The 18669-nt window shown below is 35.6% G+C and overlaps 5 protein-coding genes across 6 annotated transcripts in view; 2 read left to right on the top strand and 3 right to left on the bottom strand.

Annotated features, from left to right (window-relative positions):
* Positions 1–1570, bottom strand: part of p130CAS (Serine_rich_CAS and FAT-like_CAS_C domain-containing protein p130CAS) — a 110091-nt gene extending 108521 nt beyond the window's left edge. Inside the window, exon 1 of one of the 2 annotated variants that reach the window (XM_034975770.2) lies at positions 1437–1570. In XM_034975770.2, coding sequence (XP_034831661.1) covers positions 1437–1490 — 54 coding nt within the window. In that variant the 5' untranslated portion in view covers positions 1491–1570. The remainder of the gene's footprint in view (positions 1–1436) is intronic. The other variant, XM_069502921.1, reaches the window with a different exon arrangement.
* The window catches only part of LOC117988603 (pyrimidodiazepine synthase-like), an 82150-nt gene that overhangs the window by 32405 nt on the left and 31076 nt on the right, over positions 1–18669 (top strand). The gene's annotated exons all lie outside the window — the stretch shown is intronic.
* On the bottom strand, positions 3567–10159 carry Ns2 (nucleostemin 2). Its single transcript, XM_034975281.2, has 4 exons — positions 7993–10159; positions 5374–5890; positions 4533–4710; positions 3567–3933 (listed from the first exon to the last, which is right to left on the bottom strand). Exons 1-4 carry the CDS (start codon positions 10006–10008, stop codon positions 3840–3842), a joined length of 2805 nt encoding a protein of 934 aa, XP_034831172.1. The 5' UTR covers positions 10009–10159; the 3' UTR covers positions 3567–3839.
* Positions 11098–13501, top strand: LOC117988299 (transmembrane protein 170A). Its single transcript, XM_034975430.2, has one exon. The coding sequence runs from the start codon at positions 11380–11382 to the stop codon at positions 11776–11778; it is 399 nt and encodes a 132-aa protein (XP_034831321.1). The 5' UTR covers positions 11098–11379; the 3' UTR covers positions 11779–13501.
* On the bottom strand, positions 13583–17941 carry LOC117988275 (centrosomal protein of 135 kDa-like). Its single transcript, XM_034975400.2, has 2 exons — positions 14596–17941; positions 13583–14297 (listed from the first exon to the last, which is right to left on the bottom strand). The coding sequence occupies exons 1-2, from the start codon at positions 17731–17733 to the stop codon at positions 14154–14156; spliced, it is 3282 nt and encodes a 1093-aa protein (XP_034831291.1). The 5' UTR covers positions 17734–17941; the 3' UTR covers positions 13583–14153.

An 18669-nucleotide genomic window follows, 5' to 3' on the forward strand; every position in this document is an offset into this window, starting at 1 on the left:
AATAATTCCATAATGTTCCGTTATTAATTTTGACTATGTAGGTACAGAACACTAACAAAAACAAACTTAGGTATGTATCTCGGCGAAACCGGAATCTACGTTATAAATTATGATGAATCTCTTTGACGCGGACAGGCTAGCAACATGCCACTGCTTTTGCATAATGAAAGTGGCGGCGAAAAAATAAAGTCCTTCTGTGTTTTTTTTTTCAGAGGAAAAAAATCTGTTTAAGATAGACGAAAAAATAAAATCTTGTTTTATATTTTTTGCTTAGTTATACTTAGGATATCTAAGCATGTCTACGAGCTGTCCTCTTTATTTTTTTAGGTACTTACAGGTATTTTTATCAGATCACATTCTTAACTGTTCCTAGTCTCAATAACTCAACGGTAAAACAGCACCGCACTGAAGTAAGACAGTAAGGCCGTATTCGAATTTCTGTTGAGATAGGAAGGATCTATTAAGTAGGTACCTACGTATTTTCATCCAATTAGATAAGTTTAAGTAATTTTTTAGGTAACTCAAAGTCGGAGTCAAAATATTTTATTCATGTAGACACTATTAGGTACCCTACCCTTGGAAGGTTTGGAACCCTCGTAGCTTTAGTTTTAAGTACGTATTGCATGCAAAGCTTTTGCCCGCGACTTCGTTCCCATGATATAATTTATAGCTTACAGCACTTGGGCATCATGTTGCTATACCTACATATCAGTGAAATAATTTTCAGACTCGGATCATTTAGTTCCGGACAGCGATTACGGTGGGTGCCCAACCAGTCACACTCAGAAGTGTCACAGTGTGACTTGACTTTACGTAAAGTTTGTAAGTTTGTATGTAAGAGCATACAAACTTTAGGTAACTACCTCTTTATATTATTAGTGTAGATCAATATTGGATTTAAAGTTAAAAAATAATACCTATGCCAACGAACAGACAGTATCCATACTAATATTATAAATGCGAAAGTGTGTCCGTCTATCTGTCTGCTAGCCTTTCACGGCGTATCCGTTGAACCGATTTTAACGAAATTTGGTACAAAGATAGCTTGCATACCGGGGAAGGATATAGGCTACTTATCCCGGTAAATCAAAAAGTTCCCACGGAATTCCAAAAACCTAAATCCACGCGGACAAAGTCGTGGACATCATCTAGTATGTATTTAATAATACCTACTGTATAGGTATAGATAATACCTAAATATGTAAAATAGATGAAATGTCATAATTTTAAAGACTACGGTAGATATACCGTAGATATAGTCGTATATAAGTTAGCTTATGCAATACCTAGGTAGAAATCGCCACGCGACCTAAATAAGTACTAAGTATAATGAAGTATACAAAATCCATGCAGTACCTAGGTAAGTATATTTTTCTACTAAAATATAAGACAGAGATAAAAATAGTTCAATAATTTATTTACATAAGTTAATTTACCTGGACGCCTTCCATAGCACCCTCGAACATCGTCCATCGTCCATAAGTGGTCATCGTAAACGTAACATGGGTCACACTGGGTCACAATATCACGGTTATGTCAATTGCGTAAGCGTCAGGAAGTCTCCGCAGCAAGTTCAGTACTGCGAAATGTGACGTGCCAAGGCAAATAGACTGTTTAGTGCTTGATTAGTGCAAAGTGTGCAAATCGTTCAACGGTCGGACACCGATCGTGTTCACTGCAGGGTGTCCACTCTTTATCATATCTAAATATATAAAAGGGTTTAAAAAATCCGACTTCCAAAAACACTACAAAGTAAAAAATAACTTTTGTTTCTACACGTGTATGTATGTATGAAGTCGGGCGAGCATATTAAAATTATGGGGCCACCACAGAAACTTTCTGTGTTGATTTAAAAAAAAAATTGCAAATCGGTCCAGAAACCTCGAAAAGATCGATGTACATACATTAAAAAAAGGGCGGAATTGAGAATCACCTCCTTTTTGGAATTCCTAAAAGGCCGGCAACGCATCGGCGGCTCCTCTGGTGCTGCAAATGTTCATGGGCGGCGGTAATCACTTAACATCAGGTGACCCGCCTGCTCGTTTGCTCGCTATATCTATTAAAAAAAAAAGTCGGTTAAAAAGGTGACTGACTGACTGATCTATCAACGCACAGCTCAAACTACTGGACGGATCGGGCTAAAATTTGGCATGTAGATAGCTATTATCACGTTCGTTGGCATCCGCTAAGAAAGGATTTTTGAAAATTCAACCCCTAAGGGGGTGAAATAGGGGTTTGAAAATTGTTTAGTCCACGCGGTCGAAGTCGCGAGCATAAGCTAGTTACTTGCTAAAAAGTGGGCACCCTAATTTATTCAGATTGAAATTGATTGTGGCAAGTCGCTCTCATTGTCGTGATTGAGGCAAATGGATGAAACGGACCTTGCGAGCTTGTTACTTATAGTTATTGGACAAACGAAATACGGTAATGGCGGCCCATTGATATTGAACCTATTTCATACGTGGGAGCGTGGTTTTTAGGGTTCCGTACCCGGAGGATGCCAACGGGACTCTATTACTAAGACTCTGCACTCCGTCTGTCCGTCTGTCAGCGGGCTGTATATCGTGAACCGTAATAGGTGGAGTTGAAATTTTCACAGAATGTGTATTTCTATTGCCGTTATAACAACAAATACTAAAAATTTCAGTTCAGTTTCAGTTTAAACAGATTAGAAATCACGTCATGTATTGCCAAACAGTACAGTGGCAACCCCCTGCCAGACATCTTGTAAATTTGTTATCGTTTAAGGGTGTCTGGCGGGGGTTCCCAGGACACTAAGTTTCTTGCAACGCATGACGTGATTTCTAATACTACTCCGAAGAAAATATAAAAAAATTAGACTTCATACTTTGACGTAAGAATTTTTACACCCTTTATCACTTTGTATCTCTTATACAAAGTAAAAAAGGTGTTTTGTGTGCTATATTCGTTATCTCCCAAAGCCACCATGACCCAAACAAACTTTCCTCTCAGTCTTGGGGTCAATACGCAGAGAAACTTTCAGTTTTTATAAAATAAGGAAGGTCTGGCACGCCCTGACTCTTCTCTCTAAAAGTTCCGATAGATGTAAAAACAAGCCAAGTGCGAGTCCCAACTCGCACTTCGCCGGACCAATGACAAAAATGTTTTCAAAAACCTTTGGAATTCAATTAGAAAACAGTTTCGTTTGTGATTGGTTGGTGATTCAAAATGGTTAACGGCCACTGAGACTTTTGCCTCTATGGGACTAGATGATGCCCGCGACTTCGCCCGCGTGGATTTGGATTTTAAAAAATCCCGTGGGAAATCTTTGGTTTTTCGGGATAAAAGCCTATGTCCTTCCCCGGGATGCAAGCTATCTTTTATACCAAATTTCATCAAAATCGGTTGAACGGATGGGCCGTGAAAGGCTAGCAGACAGACAGACAGACACACTTTCGCATTTATAATATTAGTATGGATTACGTAACAAAGAGAGCGCTATACCTACTAACTTATTTCCGCGGATACAGTGTAGTAAGCTACTAAATTTTCTTACATAACTGGCAATTTAAAAAAAATCAAATGGAGTAGTAATAAAACACAACTTAATTTGCGTTATTTATTAAGAAGTTCTAACAATCAGTTATAGCATGAGTTTAAAAGGTCGACACACAAACGTATTGTTCGTTCATCGTAACTTGACGCATAAGAATATGTTGGCACCATTGCAAATCACACGATAATAAGCTCTAATTTCTAAGGAATAAAGCAAACAAGGCAACAATGGTGCCAATTCTCACGCGTCAGGTTACGATGAACGGACTACAGTATGTACCTACTCGTAAGCGTGTCTACAGATTGCCTATGTTGTTACCTATTCATCTCTTGCTGCGTTTGCTCATACGCAAATCTCTCTCAATCTCGTACTGGCGCAAGTCCGCCCTTTCTAAGAAATCGCGACGGTCCAGAAACCTGAAAATAAAGTTAACTTTTTACTAAGGTCAATGATGGCTAAACATTTAAAAGAACACTTTTTTAATCCATACTACTTAATGTTATAAATGCGAAAGTGTGTCTGTCTGCTAGCTTTTGACATAGACAACAAGTCGGGATTGGTAGACTTCACACACCTTTGAGAACATTATGGAGAACTCTCAGGCATGCAGATTTCAGGTCAGCTACTTTTAACACCCAAATTCATAGAAAAGACAGGAGTTTCTTTAGAGGACAATTCAGACATGTGTACACAACTTTAATAGATTGCATATAGTTATGACACATATCGTTTGAATCATCCTCTAAAAAAGCCCCTATCTTGACTATGAGTCTAAATATATAAGAGGAAATGGTGATCTATCAATGCACAACTCAAACTACTGAACGGGCTGAAATTCGGCATGCAGATAGCTTTTATGACGTAGGCATCCGATAAGAAAGGATTTTTGAAAATTCAACCCCTAAGGGGGTGAAATAGGGTTTGAAATATGTCCACGCGAAGTCGCGAGCATATAAGCTAGTTCTAGTATAAAATAATAATGATTATATCTCCATTCTCCAGTATCCAAACTTACCCGGCTTTCCCTTTGTTAATACTTGCAATTTCTTCCTCTACTCCTTCTTCTTTTTTATAAGTAAGCCAATCTAGTTTAGATTTCTCAAGCGTCGATAGTGTGTTCTTCTTATTAAGCTGACCTAAAATATTGGATAATCCACCGCCTCGACTTTGGGACTTTTCTTCTAGTTTGCTTACTGAAAACATAGATTTTCTTTTAATCCATCATTATCATCATCATCAACAGCAACCGATTGACGTCCACTGTTGGACATAGGTCCCTTGTACGGACTTCCACACGCCACGGTCTTGCGCCGCCTGAATCCAGCAGCTTCCTGCGACTCGCCTAATGTCGTCCGTCCACCTAGTGGTATTCGAATGCTGCGCTTTCCAGTGCAAGGTCGCCGTTTGTGCGTTTTTTTAATTAATTAAATATCACTTGCTTTGCCGGTGAAGGAAAACATCGTGAGGAAACCTGCATGCCTGAGAGTTTTCAAAGGTGTGTGAAGTCTGCCAATTCGCACATTGCCAGCGTGGTAGTCTATGGCCAAAACCCTTCTCACTCTGAAAGGAGACCCGTGCTCTGTAGCGAGCCGGTCATGATGATGATTTTACACCATATAGCAAAACTTCAGGTTACAAACCTGAAGAACCGTCTATGAGCTAGATACCTGTGACACGCGGACAGACAGACAGACAGCAGAGTGACATTAATAGGGCTCCGTTACGAAACCCTAAAAAGTAAGAGAAGTAAAATACATTTGCGCATAAGTAATTAACAATTTTAGTGTGGATATAGAAAACTATTTTAGGACCGGGGCATTTTTTAGATTATGGTCGATATACGGTACGGTACACACCTGTAGCAGTAGTTTCTGGTGTTTTAATTTTTTCTTTTATCATATTATTTTCAACAACAATAGTTTCTCCTGCGAATTCGAATATTCTTTTCTCTCTTTCTTTATCGTCTTCTTTGTCTTTACTAACATTGGCTTGTGTAGGTTCCACATCGCTATCGGATTTTATAGTCAACATAGGACTGGGTTCAGATTTTTTACACTTTGGTTTCGTGTCAGTTCCTTCTAAGAATTTGGCCCATAGATCATCTTCCCTTTTTTTATCTTCTTCTGGGATTTGAGCGGCTAATTCTACTTCTTCAGATGTCACTTCTTCTTTATTCTGAATATATTTAATACTATTTCTTGTTTTAAGTTTCTTTTTACCTTCTGAAGGCTGCTCAGACTTTCTTTTCTTAGCTTTGTGTTCTACTTCCTTTTCATACTCTAAGTTAGTTTCGTCATCTGCAGATTCTTCCTCAGAGACTTGAACAGGCTCTTCAGGCATGTAGTCATCGTCGCTTTCACTTCCAGAAGACATCTGAAATTTTTTGTAACCAAATAATTCTCATCTCTAAAAAAGATATTAAGTACTTAGATATAGGTACCTGTCGCCGGTTGCATAGCTTATTTTAATTGAAACTAAAAAATTACCAACAAGGAATTTTGTAGTTAGATTTTTTGGGTTATTCCACTAATACCCATTGATAATGGGATGTTACCTACATGTTCATTTTATCACTACCCATATTATAAATGCGAAAGTGTGTTTGTTTGTTGATTTGTCCTTCAAACACCCCAAAACGGAGCAACGGATCGACGTGGTTTTTGGCATGGATATAATATGTATGTGGTTAAAAACCTGGAGAGTGACATAACTAAAGCTACTATTTATCACGGAAAATCAAAAAGTACCAACGGGATTTTTAAAATCTTAAATCCACGCGGACAGTCATAAGCTTTAGCTTGTTCATAGCTGTTTTATTTGTGAAGATTATGATTTTGTATAAATAGAAAATTTACGCTTGAAAAGAAAGTTGATCGAAACAAATTCAAGAATTTATAAGTGGACATTAAACTAATTTAATCACAAGAATTGAATATTCTTGCGATTAAATTAGTTTTCTTTACCACAATCACCACTTAATTTTTTTTAATTTTAAGTAAAACTTAAATTTACTGACACAAGATGTTACGCGCGGCGGCCACGAGTTCGCGCATTTCACGTTTCCTTTGCTTAAGCATTTCGCGTTTCCTTTTTCTTCTTGATACCTATTAACCAGAATGCCAACAAAATCCATCCAAACTCGAAGAAAACATAGTTACAGTAATACCGCGTTGACGGACGACCTGCGGGGCATACAGCAACTGCACGCTTGATTGAATTTACAGACTTTAGTGTAACTTTTAAAAGTTAAGAGCCATTTCGCACGATCTACTAGACGCCGGGCGACTACTCGACCGTGCGTAATGGGTACGCAAACTGTGGGTAAAGGTCATAGCTCGTTAGAGCCACCCGGCACTCGACCTTCACAGCCTCGCCTAGTGCGGTTAGTACCTACTCTTTATATGGACTTCTATGGGCATGCACTCGCTACATCAACTCCGTAGAGTCAGTGAGCAACTCCCTAGCATCAGCGAGCAACTCCGTAGCGTCAGCGGATCGCCTCGCTCGCTGAATGAAGAATACTAACAGCACGAGGCAAGGCGGTGCAGGTCGTGTACCGACTGTCGGTTGGTCCTAATGAGCTGTGACCTTGCAACTGTCATTTAATATGGCAATATCAAATCATCACGTTTTCCAGAAAGTTCATTTTTATTGTACCACATAACAGCTTTAATCACAGGTAATGTTAATTTGGTATTCTTAGTTCCCGGCAATTAAATAGTCGCGTCTGACCTACGATACAAGTGCGAGCTCGCGCGTCGACGCGTTCGTGTACAGGTATAGCACTCATACTAATGCAGATGATGATCGCGAGGTGCGGTGTGGCGCGCGGGCTGGTGTGTTCCGCTACCTCGCGTCGCGTGCCCCACTGACGCCTAAAAATGCTGCTGCGACGCGTTTTGCGGCTAACTTCAAGAACGACTATTTAATTGACGCGGACTATAAGTTACACCATAGCCCCAGGGCTCAGAATGCGAATGCAAAACGTGTGACCGCCTGACATCTGTAAAATCTCTAATGATCATCAATAAAGATTTATTAATAAACTAGTAAAAAATTAAATTTCAAAAATTGGTTTTCAGGGTATAAATGTAGGTAAATATAATATGTATATGTATTGCTTATAAGCTTATTTGTAGACTGTAATTTTAGTAGAGTACTGTGGTACTGCTGGCTACTTACTTGATGATAAAAAAAGGTGGAAGTAATAAAAGAGGAGGATTCTTGTCAATCATTATTTTATTTCAACTAAAAGATTAATCTGACCTAGCATTTTAAATTCTTAAGTTATACAATAATTTTGTATAGGGTGTAGTAGCAGATTACATAAAATAGGCTTCGTTTAAAATCAGCAAATAGCGTTGCTTTAAGATTCTTAAACAATCTAAAATTTTGCGGACACGATCCAGTTAATAATAGCAACTATGACTGAATTCCTAAACAGGTTTCTTCCTATTTCTGTTTCTGTTTTTAACGTTTGATACTTCATAAAAGTTGCTTCCTGTTTTCGTACGCTTTTGCGCCCTTTCCAATGCACGTCTTTGCTTAGCAGTCATTTTCTTCTTAGTAGATGCATCATCATTTGCCTTAAGTTTCTTTCTTTTCTGTGCGACCTCTTCCACTGTGAATGTGCCACTTGCTACTTGGAGCCTCTTTCGTTTTAACTCTTTCACAGTCTCCGGATCATTTGTCAAATGATCTTCCACATCACTGCATACATTTTCATCGTTGCTATAGAACTCACTAATATCTGAATCACTGTCATCTACAGTTTCATTTTTCTCTTCTTCTCCATTTTGTGATTTGCTTTCATCAAGTGTTTCATCTATGCCTTGTAACTCTTCAGGAACAACAATTTTATCAAGAGGCTTCACATCATCATCATTATCAAACTGCAATCCTACCCTGATCTTAGCAAAGTCTTGTGCTATCACTAACTTATTGACAGTTAGAGTTGGTTTTTCCGATGTCTCATCCTTTGCCTCCAATTCTGTCCCCTCACTAGGAGTGTATTCTTTTTTCTCTTCATTTGTTTTCACTGCCTCTTTATCTGCATCATCCTGCTTTGGTAACGGTACCTCAAATCCTTCAGGTGCAACATAAAACGGAAGTTTGCCTCGTTGCCAGTCATTCAAAACCATTTTTGATACCTGTGGAATGTCAGGCTCTCCTTTCTTTAATAATTTTCCAGTGCGAGCTGCTAATTTTTCCAAAAATTCTGTTGCAGTATCCCATCCATCAACTTTGTATGTTTTTACAAGATACTCTTTTCTGACTCTTTTTATTACCTCTTCTATATAGTCTTCAGGGTTTTGCACAAGTTCAACTCTTACTACACCTTTAAGAACTTTTTCAGTATCCGTTTCTGCAGAAGGATACACAACGCCAGGACAATCAATTAAATAAATTCTTCTCATCAGTGTTATATACTGCCAGACTTTAGTTTCACCAGCAATAGGTGCAACTTTGCACACTTTCTTAGCTCTCAGTGTATTGATAACAGAAGATTTGCCTACATTTGGATAGCCAATGAAGCCAACGCTGATTTGTTTTTTATCAATATGTAATTTAGCAAACTGTCTCAACAAATTGATAAGTGAACCTTTACCAAAGGGATGTGTCATAGATGCATGGAAAGCTATTGTGGGATATTCAGAGCTCAAGATTGCCACCCATCGTTGTGTTACCCAGTTGGGAACCAAATCCACTTTATTTAAAATAAATATTAATTGTTTATGTGGCTTTTCTTCTCTCAAGAATTTTTCCACATATGGACTACGGGTACCCATTGGATCTCTAGCATCGAGTACTTGCAACAATACATCTGAAGAATCTATCACTTTGTACAATTCATTCCAAATTCTTCGGCTCATCCCTGCACCAAATATCCACTCCCTCTGACCATCTTTCATGCCACTATCTTCACGGACTCTGTCTATATCCTTAGTCTCGTCATACTTCTCAGCATTCTCTTCGACAGACTTAGACAAAGTTTCCAAGTCATTAAATTTTAAGTTGACTCGTTTTCTTTGTTTTTTTGGGCCAAATGTTTTATCGAACCCTTCTGTGTCAAGCAAATGAACTCTTGCGTTTTTGGCTTTTTCATTGAGTAATGTTATTGGCAAGTTGGTCGGCCTCATTATCACTTGATAAGGATTTTTGACAGCAGCTCCGAACTCGTCTTGGAATTTTTGTAATGCATTTTGTGATATCACCCGAGAGTTTCCAAACCACTTTTGATTTGGCTCAACTCTAGCTTGGGTGCCGGATGGCAGCCAACCTTGGAAGGGGGCAGGTGTCAAAATTTTACCTGTCTTATCTCTCTTGGCTTTGAAATTACGGTACATCTGAAGCCTCTTTATTGTTCCCTTAGTTCTAGGTTTTCCAACGCCTTTCAAACCTTCGGTAGGCCTCTCGGGATTCATGGAATGTCCCGATTTGTTAAAGCCCTGCTTCCGGGGCGCCCCCGGCGCAGACCTTACTTTCCCCATGGTACAATTTAAAAAATTATCCGAGCCACGAACACAAATTTCTATAATAACACGCGGTAAAAAAACGCACCGCCGATTGCTCAAAAATAATATATTCTAGAGGTTATGCCAGACGCCTGTTGTTGACAGATTCAGAATTGATTTCAACATTCATACGCGCGAACTTCATACAAGTAATCGATTTATTATTGGAGGACTTACCTTTATCTAAAAATTGATAGTCCCTGACGTTGATCTTATTATCAGAAAGTAGAAACCTACTTGCAGTTTAAATTAGACTTATGCTGAATATCACAAATAAATTTCAAGTTTAATTTGTATAATCGTCGAGAAACACAGCAATAGACAATAGACTTTTATTTTTCCGATTCAATTTGTATCTAAGTTCAGAGTTGTTTTCATGGTCTATGGTTTATGGAGGCCCCACATGCAGCATAATGGCTGGACCACATTCCACGGCCTCAGCACTGCACAGCACTGCACTGCAAAAAAAAATCTTTATTACAGTCATTTCCTTAGACCGTAGACGGAGTAAAAAATCTAGACAAAGGAACGTACGTTAGCTTTCTCATTCACACTAAAAAAAAGAGCACAGATAAAGTGCTAAACAGAGACGCAGCTTATTTTTTGTCCCTAATCGTGTAACCGATTTTTTCAAGGAATGCAACTTTAGTTGCAAAACAAACTTTAAGAATTCGTGACATCATTTCCTATTTCTCATTAGTTATTTACTTGTTTTCACATAAAAAAAGTTTAATACAAATATTGTTGATCAGTTAGTACAAATATATTGACTACTAAACAATGGTAATTGTCGTGTTATTCATCGTTACGTCGTGCTATCGCTATCTCAGACGCGGTTACACAGTACTTTAGTCTAGCTTTTTAGTCAGTCTACGCATTAGACGCATGTCGTTAGCTTAATAGCAGCGCTACATGCTGGCGTTAAGCTACGACAAAAAATAATGGTTTACTCTCTGGTCTAGACTCTCTGATGTGGTCTGTAGTTTGGGGCACCATGGAAAATGGATGTTTAAAAAGGCTAGAACCCAGAGCCATAAAACCAGTTTTAAAAAAAGGAAAATGGAAATGTCAATTCAATTGTCAAAACAAAATGTCAGAACAAAAATTCGATGAAAATTGTATTTTTCAAAATATTCAGAAAGGCTTTGATCAAACAATAGTTTTTCATGGACGATGGTCTATTATTATATCTAGTCTGATACAAAACACTATGTTCTAGCTAAACTAAATTAATTCAGCTGTTCAAACCGTCATAAAGCAGTTCCAGTTTTGCTTTTTTTGTGTCGTTCTTGAATTCATGTTCACAACTGCCCCGATGCCTGTAAGCATTCAAACTCTCAAGACAACATGTATGACATGTTGTCGGAATTCCGAGTATCAGAGTTTGATTCATTTGTGGATATATTGAGACTGTCTCCTCGTGACGCTTTAGACACATTCGGCGAGATGTGGTACCCAGTATTTTTGTGGTCTCTGTGCTCGTCCGTGTTCGTTCACACCTGTGCAGCGCTCGTTGCTTTTGGCACCCTCCGGAAGCACAAATACGGAAAGTTTTTCCCTGTGTTACTTATAGTGATGGGTGTGGTGAGCCCAGTGACCTCAGGTGTAGCCAGTAGTGCCGCTGTAGCTTTCATTTACCGTGCCGCAAACTTAGCCATGCCTCCCATACACGCCATGATATGGGGCATTGGACAGACTTTACTTGGAGCTGGTATTGGCTTCACGAGGATTTTAGCTACACTGTAGTAAAACATGTGAGAGTAACAATGGTTAATGGTTTGAACAATATAAAGAAGTTTAGAACTACAGTAATGTCAATTATCATTGTATAGTAGTATGATAAAACAATCTTCAGACACGGTGCTTAATTTTGCATGATTTCCTAATGTGTTTGCATCGATAATTGTAATTATATATCGTATAATTATATGAAAATACTCATTAGTGTATCAGTATCAAATTATGCTCACTGTTAAGTGACACCATTTACTCTTCATAAATAGTAAGTCTTCTGAGTAGTAAATGTAAAGGAACTTTTGATATACAATCCCATATAACTGTAGTTTAAAAGTAAACTATTGTAGTAGTGATAGCACAGTGGCCAGCAAATATTTGTTTATTCCAAAATTAGGTCATTTGAATAATTGATTTTATTGTAAAAATTTAGGATTATTATAATTATCTTAGAAATATGACTGAGTTTAAACATTGCTACTAACTTTAAAGTCGATACTTTGAAGTTAGTGGCATACAGGTAGATTGAAAGGCACTATCAAGTTTCGAATACAATATAATTCAGAAAAATTATTAATTTTTAATACTTTAGCCGCCTTGACTAGATGTGCTATACAATATGACAGTTTGTAATGCACACTTTAAGCACAATATGCATTCCCTGAAAACTATTGATTGATTACTAATTATAATATATAATAAAAAATCTATTATGTTTTACAATTAAAATGTGAAAGCAATTGGTTTGATTCAGCTGCATTGCTTTATTGTTGATCTTAATTAGACCCACCGAAATCTGAAAATTAACATTATACATGGACTGTATATAATTATAGCTTTAAAAAAATCACATAAGTGCAATGGTTTAATTTTGAGTACCTATTGTAAATATTAGCCAAAATTTATATAGGGAATTGGCAAAGACATTTTTTGTGTATATAATCTGGAGAATTATTTATTTTTTAATATAGAATACTTATGTATTTTGCTTTATTTCATTTCCTAGTGTACTTATCAATGAATACAAACTTTCACCTACCTCTGTCTAGAATGAATTAGGTATTCATTCTATTAGATTTTGCAAATGGAGTTAAGCTAACAGTATGAAATTGTTGATAAAAAATTGTTGAATTTTATTCATTGTGGTGGTACTAAATGACACTGAAGTAACTATGTATTTTGAGTTTTAAAAAATAACTGGAATCATAGCTCAAGTAATATTTTTATTTTATATGAATAGATTCAATTTGGTACCTATTTATCTAGACTAAATTATAAATATCTGAGTGTTCTAAAATTTTATATTGAGTTATTTTCAAGAATGTATTATTAAATATATCAAATATTAGCTAACATCTGCAACTATTCATATGCCTGGCTTTAGGTTTTAATAATCCTGTGGGTTTGTATAAATTTGATTGTATGCAAAATTAAAATGATCAATCTCACAATTAGACATTTATAATCTGCAATATTAGCTAATATAATTTGGGTGTATCTGTATAGTATAAATTTTATATAGGAAAGTATTAAAATGATGTATCAAGTTTTTAATATCTATACAGAGCAGTTTTTTTTAACTGGTGTCAAAATTCTTTTCACAAAAAAAGACCTACAGGTTTGTAAGACAGTTTCCCTGTCTCATATGGTTTTGGATTTCCCCTTACTGTCCCAGTTAAAAAAAAACTCAGTATATCAAAAGGAAAACGAATAAACTTGGTTTTTAATTTATAAATTGTTCCTTTTATTTTTAAGCCAATAAATAAGACAATGATAATATTTTAAAAAACTGTCCTAAAATGAAAAAACAAAGTAACACAATTAAACCTTTTTATTAAAACAAACATATTTCATTTTTACTTTATTTAATTTTATTATCATTGCCATAACTATGGCAATCAAAATAAATTGTTTCGGTGCAAATTCAATTATACACCAAATGTAACAAATTTAACAGTAGAGCCATAATTTTTAACAATGTTGTTGCCTGTGGAAAAGAATACCAGTGCTTTATGTTTATAATTATCAACTTTAGTTTATGTATACCTAATTGTAATCTCTATTTCATATCGACAACAACATGATTAGTCATTAAAAAGTACAAAATGTGAATTGTATCAGACATTCCAAACATCATTCATTGCATTTAACATTAAAACTAACCCTTTAATAAGATCAATCATTTCATTTCAATAAGATATAGTTCTTGCATTTCACGAGGGCAAGTGGCTTATGCTGTATAAGTAAGGTACAGTTAATGTGTGCATTTGCAAGCGCTTGCTCGCGACTGATTGGTCCGACATGCATGCACACTTACACAATGTCCTTGTATATGATGTAACCACAAGTAAAGTTCACTCGCCTTCGTGAATTGCAAGAACTGTACCTTAAAGTGTACTACTATGTGTATATTTTGAATGACTTGTGCGCTCATGATGGTAGTGGTCACTGTCATCATCTTCATGGCTTAATTCTTCAATGGTTTCGCCTAATATAAGAGGAAGCTCTAATTTCTCCTGTGATAAAATGTTCTGAAAACCAAAAAGTATAACATATTATTATAGTTTATAACCTCTTAACTAGTGCAGTATAAATTTAATGTAAAAATATACCAGCGACCCGATCCGGCTTCGCACAGGTAGCTTATTATAATTTTCGTAGGCATCTTTAATCATTTTGAAATAAAATATGCCTGTCAATCAGAAATAATCTAAGGCTAACCTCTAGCTTTCTACTGGTGAAAGAATTTTCAAAATCGGTTCATTAGTTCCAGAGATTACTCCCTACAAGCTTTACCTCTTTATAATATTAGTATAGATATATATTTACCTGTTCAATGTCTTCATTCCTAGTGTTTAACCTGAGATGTTCATGTAAAGACTTCGTTTCTGTTGTGGCATCTTGTAGTGCCAATTTCAATTCCACAATTTCCCTTCTTGCATTTGATAATAATGTTTCTGTAGTGCTTAAGTTGTCCTTTAGTTCTTTTTTTTCTGATTCCAGTTTAGCTTTAGAATTCGAAAGGGTTTTGATTCGGTTTTCATATAATTTTAATTCTGAATCACAGTTCTCTGTTCCAACCGCATTTTTATTTGCTTGCAAATTACTGCACATTTGTTTTAGATATGATACATTTTGCTCAAGAATGGTTTTTTCTTCTGTAATTAACTTAATTTCATTTTCTAATTGGCTAATTTTACATGACATTGCTGTGATTCTAGCTGATTGGCTTTCAATTATACAATTTTTATCCATCAGCTTTTCCTCCAAATTCTGTATTTTATTCACATATGATTGTAACTGTAATGATTTAGAAGCTGATTCACTTTCCAAAGAATGATTAGTATTCTCTAATATATTAGCTTCTACAGAAAGACTTGCAAATTGTTCAAGCATATCAGACCTTTCAGCTTCTTTTTGGGATAGCAGATCTTCAATTCTTCTAATCTCTGCTACATAGTGCTGCAATTGCTGTTTCAAACCATCTACATCTCTCTTTGATTTCTCTAATTCAATTTTTGTCAGCTGTAAAGCACCATTAGCATCTGCTAAACTATTTTGTAAATGTTTGTTTTCAATAATGGCTGTATCCAATTGTTGAGTTATCCTTAATATTTCTGCATTTAAGAAATTAATTTGTGATTCATAATCAACAACTTTATGTTCAGATACTTTATTTAAATTAAGTTTTCTTTTCAAGTCAGCAATTTCGCTTTCCAGCTTATTTATATCATATGACTGTGATTTAATGTTATGTTCTAAAACTCCAATTTGTTCAGTTTTGTGATCTAACTCAATAACTAATTTGTCACGTTCTTTGTCTATTACCTTAATATTATCTATTAAATTTACTTTATCATTCTTTAGTTTTAGTATTTCCGATTGTAAATCTTTACATTTTTGTTCTAAGCTTTGAATTGTATCCTTAGATAGACTTAGTTTTTTCTGAGTAGTTATAAATTCATTTTGCACCTCAACACTATTTCTTTCAGTTTCCAACTGTATATTTTTTATTTGGTTAGCTAAAGATTTTTCATTGATGTAATCTGTTTGCAGTTTTTTAATTTGTTCTCTTAAAAAGTTACATTCATCTCGGAGTTGATCTGCAGAAGCCTTCCCAGTTCTGTTGGTCATTTTGTAAGAGCGATTTTCCTCGTCTAACTGCTCAATTTCATTTTGTTTATGGATTAAATCTCTTTTTAACTTATCTACTAGTTCTGTTGCTTCTTTATACCGTAAATGATATTCCTGTTTATCATTTTTTAACAACTGTATTTCTTTGGTCATATCTTCAATTTTCGCCATAAGTCTTTGAGAGTCTTGTTTATACAAGTTACCTCTATCATTATTTATGTTTAAAGACTTGTATTGACTCAATCGTTGACTAAGTAAAATATTTTCCTTTGACAATTCTGAGTTTTCTGTGTTAAGATGATTTATTATATCTTTGTAATTATTCCTATTAAAGTCCTGTTGGGTACACATTTTAGCTTTTAATTCATCATTTTCTTTTTTCAACATAAGAATCTTTTGTTCACTTTCACATAACTTAGAATGCAAGTCCCTAATAAATGCATTATTAGAAGACAATTCTGGACTGACTTGTTTTCTACTGTCTTTATTAGTATTAGTTTTAAAAAGGTTCATTGTATCATTCAATTTATCCTGAATATTCATTATGTAAGTCTCATATTTTCTTCTTTCATCTTCAAACAGTTTTATTAATTCATCTTTCATAAGGCACTTGGGACTATCTCTGGAAATTTCACTGTCAGATTTCAACTTTGTGTTAAAATTTCTATTGACTTCAGACAAACAAAGTATTTTATCTTGTAAACTTTTGTTAAGTTCAACTAAATCTTTTATTTCTCTCTGCAGAACATCCTTTTCTTTCAATGATATTGTTAATGATCCTTGAAGTTTTTGAATTACAGCAGAATTCTCTTTAGAACTTCTATGTGATAATTCTCTTTCTAATTCAGAATTCTTTAGAGTTAAACCGTCTATTCTAGTTTGCAAAAAGTTTATTTCATTCATCATAGAGGCTAATCGTTTATTACAATCATCTTCCACTTTTAATGCTAATCTATCGACTTTATGCAATTCTTCCTGTAAAGTTTTATTCTTATCAGATAAACCCAAGGCACGGAGCATTGCTTCGTGCTGCTTTTCTAGACTGTTTTCAATTTCTTTTTGCATGTTTTCATTTGCTCTTTCTAGTTCTTTGACTTGTTTGATGAGTTTTTGTATTTTTACATCGGGTTGGTCATTATAAAAGTCCTTACTTAAAGCGGCTAAAGGTCTTCCTCCTTCTAAAAGTATATTTAATCTAATGATTTCACTATCTCTATGTTCTATTTGATTTTTAAGCAGTGTAATCTCATCAAAATACTCACTGTTCCGGTCTTGCAATGATTGAATCATTTTGTTAAGTTCCGAAATATCTTTGTCAGCAAAATCAGTTTTATCATTACATATACAAATTTTTGATACTTGAAAATCCCCCCCATCCTTTCTTCTACTCTTATTGCGACTACTTAATGTTTCCGCACACAAACCTCTTAAACTTAGGTCCCGTATATCATGTTGTAACTTGCTAATAGAAGTTTCCTTTTTTGAAAGCTCATCTGTCAAAGATTTTATTTTTCTCTTACTGTCCCTAGTTACTTTTAGGTTTTCTTCTTTTAGCTGCATCAATTCTCTATGTAGCTGGTTATTTTCTTGTATAAGTCTAACATTGTCACACTTATATGGTTCTGCTTCCATCATCAAAGAATCTCTCTGCAATAGGGCCTCTTTGGAAAGGTCCATGTAATGCTGTAAGCTGCGCGTCGTTTGGAGCAAATCTGCAAATATGCATTCTACCAAAGGTACGGCATCTACGGGTAATGTACTATTATACCCGAGTTCTTCCAGTTTCCTTTTTAAATTGAAATACGCCTCACCCATATTGAAACCGTTAGGCATAGATTTTCAAATATATACCAACTGCTCACTTTTTCTATATCATCGAAATCTAATCACACAACAATAAACGATCGTAACACTAAAAAGTTACAATTAAATTATAACTTTAAAACATTCTTATGTGAACATGAAAACAATTTTTGTCGTTGAAATGGTTGAAATTCATTCTTATTTTGATTCTTGAATAATTTAAAGTTGACATTGACGCCTACCGTGTTGACAGCGTTGATATTTTTTTTAACTGGCTTTACGGCTCTGGATTCTAGCTTTTTTAAGCCTTTGATAGCGTTGATGTTTGATTAGAGGATAAAAGTCAGTGAACTAAGCTGGAAACAATAATAAATAGCGCGGAGGAGTGTGAAGAGAACAAGCAGCAAAAAGTTCATGACATTGCAATATATGGCAGGAAATATCTTACGTCAACCTTTAGAAAGAGATAGCAGTTCGTAGAGGGAGCATTGTCTTTGTAGTTGAGACCGACAAAACGTCACATAGCTATGAGTAACAGAGACAACACTCTACAAAGCCGAAATCTCATTCTAAAGGTCAATGGACAATATTGTCAGCTACTGTAAACTTGCAAGCTCAAAAGAGCTAGAATCCAGAACCGTACAAAAGCCGTTGTAAAAAAACCGGCCAAGTGCGAATCAGACTCGCGCACCGAGGGTTCCGTAGTACAATCGTATTTTATCGACATTTTGCACGATAAATCAAAAACTACTTACTAGATCGCGTTCAAACCAATTTTCGGTGGAAGTTTGCATGGTAATGTACATCATATTTTTTTTTTAGTTTTAACTCTTATTTTAGAAGTTACATGGGGGGGGGGGGAGGGGGACACACACATTTTACCACTTTGGAAGTGTCTCTCGCACAAACTATTCAGTTTTAAATTTTTGAGTTTCGGTTCTAAGTATGGGGAACCCCAAAATTTAT

The sequence above is a fragment of the Maniola hyperantus genome, chromosome 14, assembly GCF_902806685.2.
Source record: "Maniola hyperantus chromosome 14, iAphHyp1.2, whole genome shotgun sequence".
Taxonomy (NCBI): Eukaryota; Metazoa; Arthropoda; class Insecta; order Lepidoptera; family Nymphalidae; genus Maniola; species Maniola hyperantus.

Bases quoted from the DNA above. Each gene is read 5' to 3' on its own strand.
- Ns2 (XM_034975281.2), bottom strand. From the start codon at position 10,008: ATGGGGAAAGTAAGGTCTGCGCCGGGGGCGCCCCGGAAGCAGGGCTTT. The intron at 5,891-7,992 runs GTTAAAAACAGA...AAAAAATTTCAG, and splicing joins ACTTTTATGAAGTATCAAAC to ATGTCTTCTGGAAGTGAAAG. The intron at 3,934-4,532 runs GTAAGTTTGGAT...CTTTATTTTCAG, and splicing joins ATTAACAAAGGGAAAGCCGG to GTTTCTGGACCGTCGCGATT.
- LOC117988299 (XM_034975430.2), top strand. From the start codon at position 11,380: ATGTATGACATGTTGTCGGAATTCCGAGTATCAGAGTTTGATTCATTT.
- LOC117988275 (XM_034975400.2), bottom strand. From the start codon at position 17,733: ATGCCTAACGGTTTCAATATGGGTGAGGCGTATTTCAATTTAAAAAGG. The intron at 14,298-14,595 runs GTAAATATATAT...TTTGGTTTTCAG, and splicing joins GGAATGAAGACATTGAACAG to AACATTTTATCACAGGAGAA.